Source organism: Phocoena sinus, chromosome X (genome assembly GCF_008692025.1).
Source record: "Phocoena sinus isolate mPhoSin1 chromosome X, mPhoSin1.pri, whole genome shotgun sequence".
Taxonomy (NCBI): Eukaryota; Metazoa; Chordata; class Mammalia; order Artiodactyla; family Phocoenidae; genus Phocoena; species Phocoena sinus.
Genome location: NC_045784.1, coordinates 44,497,239 through 44,515,154, shown reverse-complemented (window position 1 = coordinate 44,515,154; position 17,916 = coordinate 44,497,239). Strand labels below are relative to the sequence as shown.

At 42.4% G+C, this 17,916-nt stretch overlaps 1 protein-coding gene across 1 annotated transcript in view; it reads left to right on the top strand.

Annotated features, from left to right (window-relative positions):
• Positions 1–17,916, top strand: part of DGKK (diacylglycerol kinase kappa) — a 167,680-nt gene that overhangs the window by 39,824 nt on the left and 109,940 nt on the right. Inside the window, exons 2-4 of the mRNA XM_032620263.1 lie at positions 11,078–11,188; positions 11,680–11,760; positions 13,751–13,855. Coding sequence (XP_032476154.1) covers positions 11,078–11,188; positions 11,680–11,760; positions 13,751–13,855 — 297 coding nt within the window. The remainder of the gene's footprint in view (positions 1–11,077; positions 11,189–11,679; positions 11,761–13,750; positions 13,856–17,916) is intronic.

The following is a 17,916-nucleotide window of genomic DNA, read 5'->3' as shown; positions in this document are numbered from 1 at the left end:
CTGTCTTCTCATTTTGCTTAACTTACTGTGTTTGGGGTCTCCTTTTTGCAGGCTGCAGGTTCATAGTTCCCATTGTTTTTGCTGTCTTCCCCCAGTGGCTAAGGTTGGTTCAGTGGGTTGTGTAGGCTTCCTGGTAGAGGGGACTAGTGCCTGTGTTCTGGTGTATGAGGCTGGATCTTGTCTTTCTGGTGTGCAGAACTGTGTCTGATGGTGTGTTTTGTGGTGTCTGTGACCTTATTATGATTTTAGGCATCCTCTCTGCTAATGGTCGGGGCTGTGTTCCTGTCTTGCTAGTTGTTTGGCATAGGGTCTCCAGCGCTGTAGCTTGCTGGTTGTTGAATGGAGCTCGGTCTTAGCGTTGCGATGGAGATCTCTGGGAGAGCTTTCGCCATTTGATATTACATGGATCCGGGAGGTCTCTGGTGGACCAATGTCCTGAACTTGGCTCTCCCACCTCAGTGACACAGGCCTGACACCTGGCTGGAGCACCAAGACCCTGTTAGCCACATAGCTGCTCACTTTTCTAGTTCTGCTCCAGAATCACAACAGAGCTCATTTCCTGGGCCCTGGGCCCCCCACCAGACAGCTGTATTCACTTGCAAATGCCTAGACTGGTGGAACTTGTTTTCTGGCTATTGTTGAAGGTAATTGTTCCTGTGAAACCCCAGGGCCCAGCAAAATTAGATCCTTTGGTGTGGATGAGTGAGCAAGCTCAACCAGGGCTTAGCAGCACCCCCTGGGGAAGGGAAAGGGTTTGGCCTCACTTTGTTATACAGCAGCAACTCACACAACAATGTTAAGCAATTATACTTCAATAAAGTTGTTAAAAAAAAAAACCCGAACTGAACCAAATACCTGCGATTCACACCATCAGTCTCCCCCCGCCATTCTGCCTCCTTCAGTCAATTGACATAGGATAGGGTATATCTTGCAATAAGACCAGTGGTTTAAACCTTACTTTTTTTCTTTCAGTGAAGGAATAACTGGTCTTCCATGTCCTGTAAAATCCAAGAGAGATATTAGCTCTGCCATTTATTAACCTATTAAGGGAAGTTACCTAATCTCTCTAAGCCTCAGTTTCTCAATCTATAAAGTGAAGGTTGTTATGGCACCTACTTTTTAGAATTGTTATTGGGCTCAAATGACATACCCCATGTAACATGATTTAACACAGTGCTTCCCACATAGTGAAGACTCACCAACTGTTAGTAATTCATATTACTACTACTATTACTACTGCTACTACTACTCAAGAAAGCTTATCCCTGGTGGCCTCCTTTTACCAACTGGCACAGCTTTTCAACTTTGTTACCTGGCCAGTAATTTCTCTATAACCAAGGCCCACAACATAGTTTCCTCCTTGACAGATTAGTGTCTCCTGCAATCACAGCTCTTTCCTCCATTTTCCCTCCAGGTTTTGTGGGCTGTCAAATTACCATACCTCATACCCTCTTGCCTCCACATGAGGCAAATTTGTTCAGCCAGGGACAGTCCTCTGCTCAGAGGCAGCAAGGCTATCCATAGCTTTAGGCATTGGGTGGAGTCTCCCATGGGTCTCTCCCTCACCCTGCCCCCAAGCTCTTCCTACCCCTGAGGTGTCCTTACCTGAGACCTTGCTCCTGCTCTCACCTACCACTGATGGGGCAAATTGGGCAAGCACACACACACACCACATGCACACAGGTTGCCCATTCCCCCCAACACACAACCACTAGTGAATTACTGAATTTAATCTTCCCTAGACTACTATTGCTGCAAGAAGCAAGCAAACCAACTGGTTCTAGCATCAGTTTCTGTCTTCCAACTTCATGATTCTTGTCAACACCAGTTCATAAGGCTGAGAAAAAAATGAAAAGTCACACATCCCCTCTTTATTATCTAACCACTTCATCCCCAGAGGACCTGTTAGTGAATGTAGTTTTAGATCCTGTGTGCATCTTCAGATGGCTATCTGCATGGGGCCAGTTTGGCAATAAGACAATGTCCCCAACTCCCTAAGAACATGTGGTTAGGTGATATGGGCTCACCACGCCTACTTTATTATAGGCACTTGAAGCCACGATTGGAAAGAGGTAGCTCTAAAGACCAAAGCACAGGAAGCACCAATTGAGTCTTCATTGCTTTGCTCTTTGAGTGAGTTGTAGCCAAATGAACTACATATTTGCATACTTGCAAGGTTCATTTTGGCCTTAGGTTGCAAACATTTAAAAATACCTCTAAAGGCTGAAGTTCCCACGTTTAGGAGCTCCTAGATGGTCCAGCATATTTTCACAAAGTATCAAAATATGCAAAATATGGGATTATGACATTTCAGGCATCTCTCCAAAAAACAGTTTTTTCCTCCCCTTTGTGAAATCATTTGTAGTACATGGTCTCTCTCAGCTAAACAAGTGGGAAATCTGCAGATATTACTGGCCATGGCTTTTCCTCCTAGGTGAAATTGTGGTCCCTAGGGGAAGAAATAAGTGGACTGAAGTGATCCTCAGGTTGGACCTGACACCCAAGCCAGATCATTATGACCATCATCCTGTAGATGCTTAGGATTTGGAGGGGAGAGGCAGTAGAGTCAAACAGACCTGGCTTTAAACCCCATCTCTGCCACTCACTGTGACTTAGAACTAATCACTTAACCTCTCTGATCCTCAACTTCTCCACCTCCCCAACAGGAATGTTTCTGTGGGCATTAAATGAGATAATGCATGTAAAGCAAGAGCAAATAGCAGACATTTGTCATCCAGGAACAACTCTCTTCCTCTGGAGTGGGATAATTGAAAAGAAACTTAGAGAAGATGCTGCCTTGTCTGCCTCTATGAGGACATCGCCAGAGTCTGAACAGGAGCCACTGGTCTCACAGAAGGTGGTTAGGATAAAGAAGGCATGTGGCTTGGTGGTGGGACCCAAGGGCTAGAAGCAATGGGGGGAGTGTCTCTGAGAGAAGAAACATCCACAGGATATTAAAAGAACCTATCCATCTCTGGCTGCTGATGGTCAGGTGAAAGGATGGGGAAGAAAGCAGTTGGAAGCAGGCATGTTTTGTCATTCCTTGTAATTCAGTGACACTAGATATGATAGTTGCTGTCCTGGCCTCTGTGACCTTGGTTAAGCTGAAGACCCATGTCCAAAATTCCATGATATCTTTCCTTTAGGGACTTTGTGTGACCACAGAACTTCCTTTTCTAGGCAGCAGCAACTGCAGCTGTAGCAACAGGGGCCTTCTGCTAAGCTTCTCTTATACCACTCCTTTAACTGGATTTCCTACTTCTGAGATTTTGGTTCTCCCAAGGCTCAAAAACAATCCTCCTCCCCCTAGTTGACACCTTTCATCTTCCCTGCATTTGCAGAGCAAAACCAACATTTTGGCAGGAAGCATTCCCATTAGCCACTCTTCTCAAACTTCCAAAGCTCTGACCCAGTCTGTCCTCTTGATCCCAGTCTTGGAGTCAAGCCATGTTCCTGCTGGTGTCCTCGCACCCCTTTCCATGTTCTTCCTCTGAAGCCCCTCAAAACTATACACCTGTTCCAGGAGGTGCTGCCAATATAGAGCAAACTCAATGGCTGTGGTTACAGGGCCCCTCCACTCACATGAAGGAGGTCAGAGAGGATTCCCCACATCACTGAAATAGAGTGGCCAGAAGCCCAGTACTGGTTCTGTCACAAATTTGCTGTTTGACTTGAAGTGTAGCCCCTCTGCGGCCCTATTTTCATCATCTTTAACAGGGTGGGGAGGGATATTACTCATTGCTAAGGTCAGGTTAGCTCTGAAAGTTAAAAGGCTGTTTTGTGGCAAGAGCACAGACTTTGAACTACATAGACCAAAGCTTGTATCCCCACCCAGAGCCAAGTTACTTATAATCTCTCCTAGCAGTGAAATGGCTTGTTCAAGGCTGCACAGTTCAAACCTGTGTGTAGGTCTGGAAGGACTCAGCCAAGCTCTTCCCACTTTGTGGCTGGTGCTAGTCCCAGGGCAATTACCAAGAGCCAGGTTACTGCTTTCTGCAGTTTGTCATCCTGGGTCCAAATTGCTCATCTCCTCCCCAATCCGCAAGCAATTAATGGTTCTTACCATTCCTAGAAAACTCCAATAACAGAAAAAGAAAAGAGAGAGATTTGAGAAGACATATCTTTTTAGGCTTTATGGTCCCAGTGGACTAGTTTTAAAGTTACCAGCCATTGATATTTATCTTATCAATGTACTCACACCAATGCAAAATGACATGTATATACAGAGAGTCATTGCAGTATTGTTTGTAATAGAATAAGATTTTAAACCATTGTCCATCAATAGGGAACTGTTTAAATAAATCATATTATATCCATACAGCAGAATGCTATGCAACTGTAAAAAGAAATGAGGCAGCTCAGTATGTACAGATATTGAAAGGGCTCCACGATATATTAAGTGTAGAAAGCAAGAGACAAAACATCATGCTTAGAAGGTTATGATTTACGTGAAGAAAGAATATATGTGTATAAAATATCTTTGGAATGATATGGAAGAACTGGCTAAAGTTTTTACATAGTCAGAGAAAAATGTAACATCATTTTCAACTGTCTTTTATTTCACTCATAGAGAGCAGGGATGTGGTTGAGGCTCTATAGTTCTTCCTTAGCACAGGAAGCAGTGGGAGGGATTTGCAGCTATAGCCCTTGCAGACATGAGCAGCAGGAAGACCTAGCACCTGAGTGCTACGGTGACAAAAGGTCTCAGTTTGCCCATGACTCTTCTGGTTTTAGCACTGAAAGTCCTGGGAAAACTGGGACAGTTTGTCACCCTATTATTCCTCATTCTTCTGCTTCAGTCTTTAGCCAGCCCGGCTTGCTAGTGCCAGAGAGGGGAGCTCCCAGTAGTGAGATGAATGGAGTGCTTGCCTCCACAATCCACAAGGGACTCACAGTTATAGAATGGCTAGCAGGCACATGCTGTGCAAGGTATTCTCATCTAACAGACAAGGAAATTGAGGCTCAGAGAGGTTAAGTGATTTTCCCAAGGTCACACAGCTAGTAAGTGCTGGAGCCAGTCTGTCTGACTCCAGCTATGTCAACAGGACCCTGGGGAATGTAAAGCTTTCAGGAAAGCAGAGGGCCTGGCCTTTCTTAAAGCCTAAAGCACCCATAGTTGCATTTTAACCAAATCAAACATTGTTTCTCTGAATCAACTTTGGCAGTCCTGTGTTAGGAAATGGCTTTCTTCCCATCACCCCAGCCCCCAAAGCAAAGAGAATACTTGTTCCAGGTTTTGGAGCCATAGACAGAAAGCTGGCTTCTCTAGCTGTGCTCATAGTGGAAGTCTGGTTTTCACTGGAGGAATGATAACCTACTCATCCCAACTTGATCCAGCCTCCCTCCCAAGAGCCGCATGAGAAAGTAAAACAGCAGAGCAGCCAGCTAATAACAGGTAGTGGTGTATGTTATGATGCTTGCTTACTTTTTGATTGGGTGGGGGTGGAATTCAATTTGGCTATGTAATAGGGGCTTCTTTTGCTAGGAAAGGGTAAGAGAATCCTCCAAAGCCTCATACATCAAAAACCCACCGAGCCACAGAAAAACAGACCTAGCAGATAGTAGAAGCTTTGGGGGATTTCAGAGTAGCACAGGAAAAGGTCATAGAAGCAGCTGTACTTGCCCTTTCCCAATTAAGCAGCAGGCAGGTGTTAATTATATATAGGCAATTGGACTGCTTTATAGACCCTGTTGAGATATTCTATAGAATATATTTTATAAATATGGAGCAAGGGAAATGCTTACCATCACTGTTGGCAATTAATTTGTACATGCTGAGTTGCAGAGCACTGGGGAGAGAGATCACTGGTACCAGAGTGCAGGAGTTTCTGGGAATGATGAATTGGGGGACTGGCTTATTAAAGATGATGCAAAAAGAAACTGCTTTCTCTGCAAGAGCTGCCACAGGTTAGGCAAAGACATTTTGTGTGAACGCTGTACTCAAGACCTGAATGAACCATGCCTTGATAAATCCTGTGCTCTTGGATTTGAATGAAGTCAATTGATGACTGTGGTGATTGAATTCAGCACCACACTCACTCCCACTACTAAACTTCCAGCCTTGAGAGTTTTAGAGACGTCAGTGTTATTTGGATTTTAATATCACATAGAACTGCCTGCAATATGTTCTGGTTTAAGAAGCATTAGGTGGGTCACGTGGCGTTTCAGTATGTACAAGGATCCAATGACCCTTCCTAACTTCTTCCTATCTGCAGCATCACAACTACTGTTACAGGAATGTGACAGCTTGGACCAAGAGGGTTACAGGTGTGCCTCATTTTATGAACTAGCTGTGTGCCTGTAAACTTGGCCACCAAAAAACAATTCCCGTATAGAATCCTGTTCCTCATTGCCTTCCATAATAACACTGGAGATGCATTCTTCTGACAAATATTGTAGCCCCAAGATGCTGCAAAATCTTAAAAATGTCAAACATTGACAATCTTACTTGAAAGGAAAAATGTCAAATATCTTGATAATGTCTTAGAAATAAAAATATAAGCCACCTGGACTTCCCTGGTGGCACAGTGGTTAAGAATCCACCTGCCAATGCAGGGGACACAGGTTCGAGCCCTGGTCTGGGAAGATCCCACATGCCATGGAGTAACTAAGCCCGTGCACCACAACTACTGAGCCTGAGCTCTAGAGCCCGTGAGCCACAACTGCTGAGCCCGTGTGCCACAACTACTGAAGCCCGCACACCTAGAGCCCGTGCTCTGCAACAAGAGAAGCCACAGCTATGAGAAGCCCGCAACGAAAAGTAGCCCCCACTTGCCACAACTAGAGAAAGCCCACGTGCAGCAACGAAGACCCAAAGCATCCAGAAAAAAACACACACGCATATATATATATATATGCCACTTAAACCGGAGTTCAGGGTGTCTTTCACAGGACAGAACTGAGTTAGATGCCTTTCACTACCTAGTTCAGAGGGGTGCTGGGAAGATTCAATAACAAAAGTAAAAGCACTTTATCCATTCCAAAGTGCTGTATACATGTGAATTCTCCTTACTCTTCTAGTTATTCTTGGACAGTCACTTTAAAGAAACAGGAGAACTACTGATCTAGAAATTGGAAGTAACACTCCACATGGTTGTGGCAAGGAGTCAATGAAATGATGTTATCTGCAAGAAACCAGGAACTGGAAAGCACTGTGAAAATCCTGTTACAGGATAGGTGAGGGCTCTTCTACTAATGCCTCACTTTACAGGATGTATTTGTTTGTTTGTTTGTCTCTTCCAATTTTTGTCTCATGTCCTTGTTAAGCTTAGTGACCCTAGGCAGGTAAAGGTTCATTTGCATGCATATTTTCTTGACTTGTAATATACTGATTGAGTGATTTTTAGCTTCTGCTTGTTTAAACTGGCTTCCAGGGGATGCTTGTTGGGTTTTTAAGTAAACCACAGTTTATTTAGAAACATCTCCCAAAGGGGGACAGAGTTTAAAGGGAAAGAAACTACAGGAACTTTACCTTCTCCCAACCCAGGTTTGGACATTTGTAGAAGTTCAGAGTTGACAATATAGAGCTTGTGTTTAGAACTTAAGAAACTCTTATATTGTCTTCTAACCTTTCTCCCTCCAATACATAAATAAAGTTATCTGTTACCAACTTGGTAATATATATCTCACATGTACAGTCTCCTCGCACACAAACTCTGAACTCATACACTGCAACCTCTTCTATCGCCAGGAATACCTACCACTCACTCACTTTGTCATCTTGAGAAATTCACAGTAGTTATAGTTCAGTTCAGAAATTGCAAATTGGTTGCCTATGGGCAGATTTTGGCCTCATCCATGTTTTGTTTGGCCCTCACAAGTTTTTTGTTGTTTTAATTTAATTAGTAGCTAGTATTTCCATATTCCAAAACTTCACACAAATTTTCACTTGGATTGCCAGCTTGTCTTGAAAAATGGAATGAACTGGTAACACCAGTCAGCATTCAATCACAATCACCTAGAACTTAGCAGCAGCTGGGCTTGGGCTCCTCAGTTCCCCTGCTAGGTTGTTGACTTCTGTTACCAGCTAGCCTTCTATGGGCATTGAGTAGACAGTCCTGCACTTAAAGCTAGTGCATACAAAGCAACCAGTTTAATATCATGGAAAGGAGAGGAGATAATTGTGATTTGGCTGGTGTGCCCAATGGCAGGATGTGTGAGTGGATAGCCACTGTCTTAGTGGAACCTCTCATTTGAACCAGAAGGTAAACATTTAGCACAATGAACATGAAGCTCCCAGGGCTTTTTTTTTGCTTGTATTTATTATTTATTTATTTATTTATTTCTGGTTGTATTGGGTCTTCGTTTCTGTGCGAGGGCTTTCTCCAGTTGCGGCAAGTGGGGGCCACTCTTCATCACGGTGCGCGGGCCTCTCACTATCGCGGCCTCTCTTGTTGCGGAGCACAGGCTCCAAACGCGCAGGCTCAGTAGTTGTGGCTCATGGGCCTAGTTGCTCCACAGCATGTGGGGTCTTCCCAGACCAGGGCTCTAACCCATGTCCCCTGCCTCGGCAGGCAGACTCTCAGCCACTGCGCCACCAGAGAAGACCCAGGGCTTTTTCAAATTGTTCTCTGAGCTCACATAACCTCGTGTTTGTCTACATGGATTATCAGTCCCTCCCTCTCCACTCCCACTGTCCATATCTCCATATCTTTGTGACAGGGAATATGCCTGTAACTTCTTTAGCTGCTCTGAAGGGCCTAGCAAAAGGTAGAGTCAATAGTAGAAGCTCAGAAAATACAAATGAAGCACTCTATCCAATTATAGATGCACCATGAAGTCTTTGTTTTCTTGACTGTGACAAATGCTGAGTTCATGGAATGAGAACTGAAGGTTTTGATGACTTGCTGTGTCCTCAGATTAATGGATTAATTAACTAATTAATTAATTGGTTTGCTGTGTCCTTAGATGGATAACAGGATGTTATTTATTAGCAGGGCACAAGTAAGGGAAGAAAAGGGAACATTTCTTAAGTACCAGGAAGGGGAATTAAATAGCGCTCATTACTACAGGTTGACAGAAGGAAGTAGCTGGGGAGAAGAGGCTGAATTCTACTTACTTTAGTATGTCAAATGAACAGGGTATGGGAATTTTCTGAAGGAACCAGAAGGCCCAGGGTTGTGGGAATCTTCTGGAGAAACAAATCCTCTTCCTTGTTTCATCATTGCCACCTCACCCCATCATCCTACCCCTGAAAGCAACAGGAGGAGAAGAGAGTTAGGCATGGCAGCAAGGGTAACAAAAAATAGTTGAAAATGGAAGGAAGGGTAAAATATTCAGCCAAAAACTGTAAATGGGCTATTATGAGGGATACTATACATGATAAAATAAGAACAATGGAAGCGTTTAGTAATTGACAAAGTAGAATAACTTGGGAAAGGGGCAGAATGGGTGTGGCTTCAGTTGTACAAAGTTGGAGCAGTTAAAATTTTGAACTTAAGTCTTTAGCAGAAAGGGGTAAATATGACTGTCTAGGTCTCATGAAGACTTAGTGTAGAAGAATATATGGCATAAAGGTGAGAAGGTTGGATAGAGAATACCAAACACCATAATTGAGAGTGTATTCCATAGGCTATCTGACCAGAAAAAGGAAAGAGTGATGTAATCACAGTGTCTACACAAGAGTTGTTTTCTCATTGATGACTCAATTTCAACAATTTAAATGTAATTTCTCAGTCTCCATGCCACCTTCAACCTTCCCACAAGATCTTATTGATTTCTTGTCTTGACTCCTTGGCACCATTCTTTTGTAAACATATCCAGGGTGGTACAATAACCTTGAAACTCCCATAAGTTATCAAGACAATTCACGTAAACTTTGAATGCTATGAACTACGTTTCAATTGACATACAGAGGTTCTGTCCATTGGTACTAACTTACTGGTTAAATAATTGAACAGGTAATGTAATAGATGTGTGTATATTTGGGAGAATGGGAGTAGTAAAAGATTGTTCAGACAGGGTTCCAAACTTAAATACCTGCTGGAGTCGGGTGCCCCATCTGAAGGGAGCAGCTGCTACTCTGTTCCAGCAGATTGTTGCCATGTGAGAAGATAGGTCCACTGTTACCAGCTGTTCTGATTTTTTAAAAAAATGGAAACTTGGACTTTTATTTGAAAATTTCTGCCTTTTAAATATTATGAACTAATTAAAAACTGAAAAAACATCAGATGGGCCAAATAAAACCCTTCCACAACCACCAAATGGTGAATTCTAATTTAGATGTTGGATGGAATTCATGGTAGAGCTTTGATCCGATGACTTAATGTCTGTCTCTTCATCCATTCAGCATGGGCTTTGTTCCAGCTTGGTGGGTTTGAGTACTTCTCCCAAATGGTAGACTTGCATATTGATTTGTATTCTATAAATGTAACTGAGAACCTCCCCAATTGTAACAGTGGTAAGTAGACTCTATGCTTGGTTAGAGTCAGTCTATCTGACAAGTAACTGAAAAATCAGTTGGTCAGACTATGAGATATGTAAAGAAAGTAATCAAATGGTAGTTCCTTTTTGGTGTCCTTTTTGCTCTCACCAGATCATGAATCGCTTGAAGGCCATGGTAAAGACTTGGGATTTGGTTCTAAAAGTGTTGGGAAGCCATTGGAGGCTTGTGAGCAGGGAAGGAATGTGATCCAACTTAACATTCTAAAAGGAACACTCTAAAAGAGCAGAGAGGAAGGCCCTGTCCAGGCCTACAATCGAGACTTCCAGAAAATCTGCCTTTACTGAATTCAGCCTCTTTCCCGACCATTTGTTCTTCCCTAGGAATGTAGTTCTTATATTTATGTGTTCCGTCCCTCCTTCCCACCTCCCACCACCAATGGCAATGTCCTCCATGGTTCTTGGGCCATGTATCCTTAGAAACTTAGAGCCTATATCATCCTGAATGTGTTATCCAAGGGTAACCAATACCCTTTCTGATTGAACTAACTTCCTCGTCTTCTTGTCTGGACCTTGGGCCATTCCTCAGATATGTAACAGAGAGCTTTCCAGATATCTGATCTTCTCAAATGAGAGGACAAGTGATATGGTCTTGCAAATTGATCTAATTACTCAACACTATGCTGCTATCTTTCAGAAAATATTGAAGGAAGGACCTCTGCTGAAGAACTGTAACTCCTTCAAGAGGTGGAAACTCAGATACTTTCTGGTTCGAGGACAAAGGCTCTGCTTTGCACACCATCCTGCGGTAAGAGAACATATATATATATATGTATATATATATATATATATATTCTTGTCAATTGGGTTAATAGGTGGGTACCAGGAAATGTTTTGTGGGGAGATGGGCCAACATGTTGGCAAGCATTAAGGTGGCTAACCCTTACCTGCTCCACTAGGCCCCTAGATAGACCATATCCCATTAGCTTCTCCAGCGTAAACCTTTAGGTAGCTGAACGACCTAAGCCTTCCTATAAATCCACATAAAAGTTTTGGGAAGAGTTGTGTTTTTGGTTTAGTTTGGTTTGGTTTTTGTTTGTCCCATGACATATCAATAAAAACCATGATGCTAAATAAATCCCAGCTCAAGCCAAAGAAATAATGGGATCATGACTGCCAAAAATGCCTAATAGTGTGTGCGTGTGCGTGTGTGTGTGTGTGTGTGTGTTTACCTTTTAGTGTCTCTTTGCCTTATTAACCAGATGGTTCCTTTTCCCTCTCCCTCTTATACCTTTCCAGTTTGCACGCTTTGAAACAATTGATCTGTCTCAAGTTGCCTTGGCAGAAAGCAGCTGTAGAAACCTTTGCCACAGTTTTTGCGTAAGTAAGATTAGGAACGACTGAATGGGCAGGGGTGGGAGCTAGCTGGGAGGAGGGGTTGCCATAACCACCTGTTGCCTCTTTAGAGTTCAGATTTCCCAAGTTTCCTTTGATCCCAAAGTGCGTATGGAAATCCACTTAAAGTAGCTTTGCAAATGAATGCTAAAGATTATTCATGTGAATATTTTCTACCAGCCCACTGATGGGAAAAAGAGTGATGGCCCTGTTCCCTATTACCAGCCTGATATAAAGCTGAGCTGATTTGGGGGCGGGAGGAGTGACTATTACAAAAATCAATCCTCCTGGTGAAGATAATTTAAGTGAGTGTCATTGGGAGGCTTTCAAGAGACTGCCAATATGTTGTAGAATATATCAGGATAATCAAACTACATGACATTCTCTCCTTTGATGAAATAGATAAGAACGTAAATCCAAACTGAAAGCTATCCTATGCTGAGATTACTGATGAGAGTACTTCAAAGAAAGCAGAGGATTTTCTAGGGAAGTATTCAAGGGCTTGTCACTGCTGAAATGTCATAAGGCTTTGGTCATTCACGTAAATCCAGAATAGAAAGCTCACTGAAAAATAGCAAGTCCATTGGCCCAGGAATCCTCCTACCCACCTCCTCCCAGAAATGCTTTTTCTCAGCCTCAGTTGTGGGTTATGGAGACCAGGGTTCCTCTTCAGGCAGGTAGAGAGTGGTACTTAGCAGACGAAAGAGCTATGGGCCCAATACCCTGATTCCATGGCTGGTCCACAGTCTATTCTCCTTTGAAGGGAGAGCAGTTGGATATAAGAGGAAGATCCTACTCTCATTTCTCTCTTATTACATCATACTGACCCAGGACAAAGCTGAGGGTTCTGTTGACCCAGTCCCAAAAATCTTAACCTTTGGGTGATGAACATGCAAGATAATGTTTTTGGTCTCCATTCTACAAAGAAATTCCAAGGGTTAGGTTGCCCCTTAGCCTAATTAAAACACAGAGGCACTATTCATCAGCCCCACACAAGAATGGGTTTGGACCAAAGGAGCGGCTATTGTCACAATTCCCACTAGTTCCTATTGCCATTTATCACAGACACATGCACAAGGAGAAAGAAGTTGCTTGTTGGTGTGGTAAGCTCTAGCTCCAAGATTTGGGCTTGGGGTGGGGGCCGCTGGTAGTGAAGGCAAGTAGGGCCATTGAAGCAATGACTGATGCTACAGCTATCCATGCTCCCTCCTGTCCTCTGTGAGAAGATGAAGCCCTGATCATGGCCTACCTCTGCTAGACCCTCAGCATGGCTTTCTCATTGTTCCTGCAAGGTTTTTGCACCATGCGGGATTAAGAGAGATGATAGTAAAATCCTCTTCAGGTTGTCCCAGACCATAAGAAAGAAAGAAACTGGATTTGTAGTTTCCCCACTCCATTCTCACTCTCCCCTCAAGCAGAAAGAGGCACACCCTGATGAAAAATATACCCTTTCACCCTTTTCAAGTAGATAGAGCAGCAGTAAGCAAGTAGGATTTTCACACAACCTCATTTGAATAACAGATGGGTACATGGCTTAGTGTTTAAGAGCATGTGTGCTGAAGCCAAAGAATCTGGGTTCGAATTCTGGCTTAGCTTTTTACCTGCTAGGTGGACGTGGGCAAGTCATTTAACTCCCTTTGCCATGGAAAAATATCCTATTAAGTGGGAAAAATAATAATGCCCAGATCAAGGGGTTGTAAGGAAGATTGAAATAAACAATATACATAAAGTACAATAGAACAATGCCCAGTACGTAGTAAGTGCCATTAAAGTGTTGTTTATTATTATTACCATTATTATTAGTTGGGGTGGTTATCTAAGGAACTGTGAGTGGCTCTGGGAGCTTCTGTCTTATATTTAAGAAATGGCTTGGGATGTGCTTAGTAGATCTGTCTAGTTTCTTGGAGAGTTCAAAGGCTTTGTTTGGGGGCAAAGTTTTGGAGTGGGAACCAGCTAATAATGTGTTTTTGTGTAGGTGATCACACCACAACGAAAAGTTACACTGGCTGCACCCAACCGGAAAGATATGGAAGAATGGATTAACGTCATAAAAACCGTGCAACAGGGAGAAATTCGTAAGGTAAGGGAAATAATAGAGAATCTACACAACTCTCACGGGTAAACAATTGATTGCATTAGCTAAGCCACCTTTCCAACAGGGAACTAATAAGATGGAAGCAGATACCATCTGGTCAGGAATTGTGGATGGATATCATTAGGAAACCTGTTTATAAATAGGAGTAATTCACTTAGACTCAAACCTTGGTAAGTATGTGGTTTAGATACCTCTGTACACATCCACTTGATATGTAGATGTCACTGTATGCTCAATGTATGAGGCACTCAAGATGTATGTGAGCAGCTAACTTAGATGTTCTTCTGTTAGCTTAGCTGCAATCAGCAGTCTTCACTTGGGTCTGCTGAGTGACTACAGTAACAGCTAAGGAAATTGAGGCTCAAAAAAAGAGAAGGAACCAGACCAAGATGAAATAATTACTCAGTAGCAAAGCCAAGATTTGGACCCAGGCTGTGTGACTCCAAAGCCTATGTCCTTAACCATTATGCCATTCTGCCTCTCTATTTGCCATCTACAACAAAGGAAATGTAGAGGGAAAAGCAAGGAGCAGTCCTCCCCAAAGAATGGCAGGATTCCTTTTCTCCTTAACAATACAAGTTATGTAAGTTTCAAGAGGGGAGGGATTTTGTCATTTATTTACTTAGCACAGTGTCTGCCACATAGTAGAGGCTCAATAAATATTTTTTGAATGAATAAATGAATCTGAGGGTAATCTTGGAGCCAGGATTTAGAAAGAGAATGATACATGGTTCATCCTAAAGCAAAGTTCTACTGTGAAGGTCTTAGAGATAAAGGGGGAGATGAATCCTCTCTTAAAAAGAACCTGATGTTTTAAGTAACTAGCAAAGGGTAGAGGATTTTTGTAAACATTTGGGGTGGAGCAGTGTAAAATAATGGGTAATAATGGGTTTTAGATATAAAAACAATGCCATGGAGAAAAACCATCTGTCCTCACTCCCCTAGGACTTCTCAGGCTTTTGACCACTTACTTTCATAACTATTCATTCTACTACTCATGGCTATGAGTATATGACAAGTTGACTGAACTAGGGACTAGGTACGTCTCCACATATCATTGAGACCTCTCCCAGTCCCACATTGTAAATGCTTAATTGAGAGCTTCTTTGCTTAGAATCTGATGATGGTCTTTACATGACTTAGCACTCAGCATTTCACTCCTTTGTTATTTTCTTCTTCTTTTCCTAATGGAGAAGCACATCCTGTCCCTCCTGCCCACCCCCAATACAGTCACTATGGCTCAGCATTAAAGGTAGCCACAAAAAGTTATGATTTCCACACTCCTCTCCTATTCTCACCCCTGTAGACCAATCTCTTTCATTTCCTTGGCTTATCTCTACCCACACTGGAGGACTTCTCAATTTTAATTTGTCATAAAAGGTCACATAGAAGATCTTGAATTTTAATTATCATCAGTCCAGGAATGCAGGAACTTCTAGAGAAAGCCATCAGAGCATTGATGTGCCATTCCTGACTCAACTGAATTAAACACCTTCTTGTTGACTACCCAGCACAAACTAGAAAGGAAAAAAATCTGCCTGTTAACTCTCTTGAAAGAGTTGTGAATTTCAGTTTATAATCACAACCTCTGTGGAGCTGCTCCAGGGACCTAGATCTATTAAGGAACACTTTTAGCTAATAGTAAAATATCTCACTACCCGCATCTTAGCAATTTGTCCTGCTTGAGGCTTGAAGAGTCAAATATGCTTTCTCTCATATGCACCTTATCAGCTGTCAATGCCTGACACGGGGTGAAAAAAGGTTAATCATGGACTTAGTGGACTACTAAAGTCACTGTGAAGTAATGGGGTAACCTATCTAAAACCAGTCAGTACACATTAAGAAGTGAGCCCCTACTAGGTGCCCAGTTCTGTTCCATAGAGAGTTGAAAAGAAGGTGTAGCCTTGGTTCCTGATCTCAATGAGCTTTTTAGATAGTTAGGGAGACAAGATACACACCAAAGAAACAGTTAAATGAAAATATTCGAGACAAATAAGTTTTCAAAGATGTTACAAGGCAGATGCTTGATTGCCAGACGAATGAAACAGACAGTATAGTGATATGGGAGTTCAGGGGAGGAAGAGATTAATATGGTCTGGAGTCCCCTAGGAAGAGTTAATAGAGAAGAGATTTGAGACTGACCTTGAAAGATGAATAGGATTTTATTGGTGGTAGGGGATTAGGGACAGGAGGAAGTCCTGAACAGGGGACTTGGTATAAGGAAAAGCTAAGTAACAAAACAGAACCTTTTTGGAATAGAGTAAAATGGGGACTCCATTTGACCAGAAGAGTTTGGGAAAGTTTAAATATGTCTGAAGAGGTAGATCAGGCCTGATTGTGGAGGATTATCAATGCCAGAATAAAGAGTGGGGAAGAACTTCATTAATCTGTATATGTCTATATATTTACCTTTACCTGTGAGATTTATACTTTCATGTTGCTGTTTAGCATGTTTTTTTAATTTCAATTTGAAGAACTCCCTTGAGCATTTCTTGTAAGGTAGGTCTAGTGGTGACAAATTCCCTCAGTTTTTGTTTGTCTGGGAAAGACTTTATTTGTCCTTCATTTTAAATGATAATTTTGCCAGGTATAGTATTCTCAGATGTAAGTTTTTTTTCTTTCAATACTTGGATTACATCATCTCACTCTTTCCTGACCTGCAAGGTTTCTGTTGAGAAAACTGTTTATAGTCTTATGGGGGTTCCCTTACATGTGATGAGCTAATTTTCTCTTGATGCTTTCAGAATTCTCTCTTTGTTCTTGACTTTTGACAGTCTGATTATATTGTGTCTCGGTGTAGTCTTCTTTGGGTTGATATTGTTTGGAAATTTTTGAGCTTCATGAATCTGGATGTCCATTTCCCTCTCAAGATTTGGAAAGTTTTTAACCATTATTTCTTTAAATAGCTTTCTGCCCCTTTCTTTCTCACTCTTCTCCTTCTGAGTCTCCCATAATGTATATATAGGTTTGCTTTCTTTCACACTTTTTCATTCTTCTTTTTCTTCTCTAACTAGATAATTTCAAATGACCTGTTTTCAGATTCTTTCTTCTGCTTGATCAAGTCTGCTGTTGAAACCCCCTTTTGCATTTTTTCATTTCATTCACTGTATTCTGCAGCTCCAGAATTTCTGTTTGGTTCTTTTTTATGATTTCTGTCTTATTGTTGAACCTCTCATTTTTTCAGGTATTGCTTTCCTGGTTTCATTGAGTTGTCCATCTGTGTTCTCTTATAGCTCACTGAACTTCCTTAAAACAATTATTTTGAATTCACTTCCAGGAAATTCATAGATCTCTATTTCTTTTAGATCAGTTATTGGAAAATTATTGTTATTCTTTGGTGATGTCATGTTTCCTTGATTTTTTTGTGTGTTTCTGGTAGCCTTGTGTTGATGTTTGCACATTTGAGGGAGCAATTGCCTTTTCAGGACTTTATGAACTGTCTTCAGGGGTAAAGACTTTTACCTATAGGTGGGTGTGAGAGTGCCAACTGGTTTGGATATGGTGACTCCAGCTCCAGGGTGTGCAGCAGTGGTTCTGGCTTCAGGGAGGGCACAGAGGCATAGTCCTTGTAGAGCTCCATCAGCTGAGGTCAGTGTCAGCAAAAACTGCAGAGGACCTCAGTGACCAAGGTTGTGAGTTTACATAGTGATGGTAAGGGCTATTGTGTTCCTTGCTGGTGAAGACTGCTTGGTCCTCCTATTCTCCTTTTCCTCCACAGGAGGAAGTCATTGCCAAGGGGATCCCTGTTGTTGCTGGGTCCAGCACACAGTTACACATGTGGTAGCAATGATGCCAGGATCAGGGGCACAGACACATTTGTGGAGGCAATAGTGTTGGTGTCTGGGGAGTGGGCACCTGCAAAGTGGCCATGGTACCAGGGTTGGAGCTCAGGAGCATCTAGAACAACTTTGGTACCTGGGGCTGGTGGGCAGGTGTGTTCACCATGATGGTAGCCTTAGTATGTGAGGCATGGGTGTGTGCTGATCAGCCATGGAACTGGGGTCCAGGGTGTGTACATGCTTTCAGATGGGAGGACTGTGACTCTG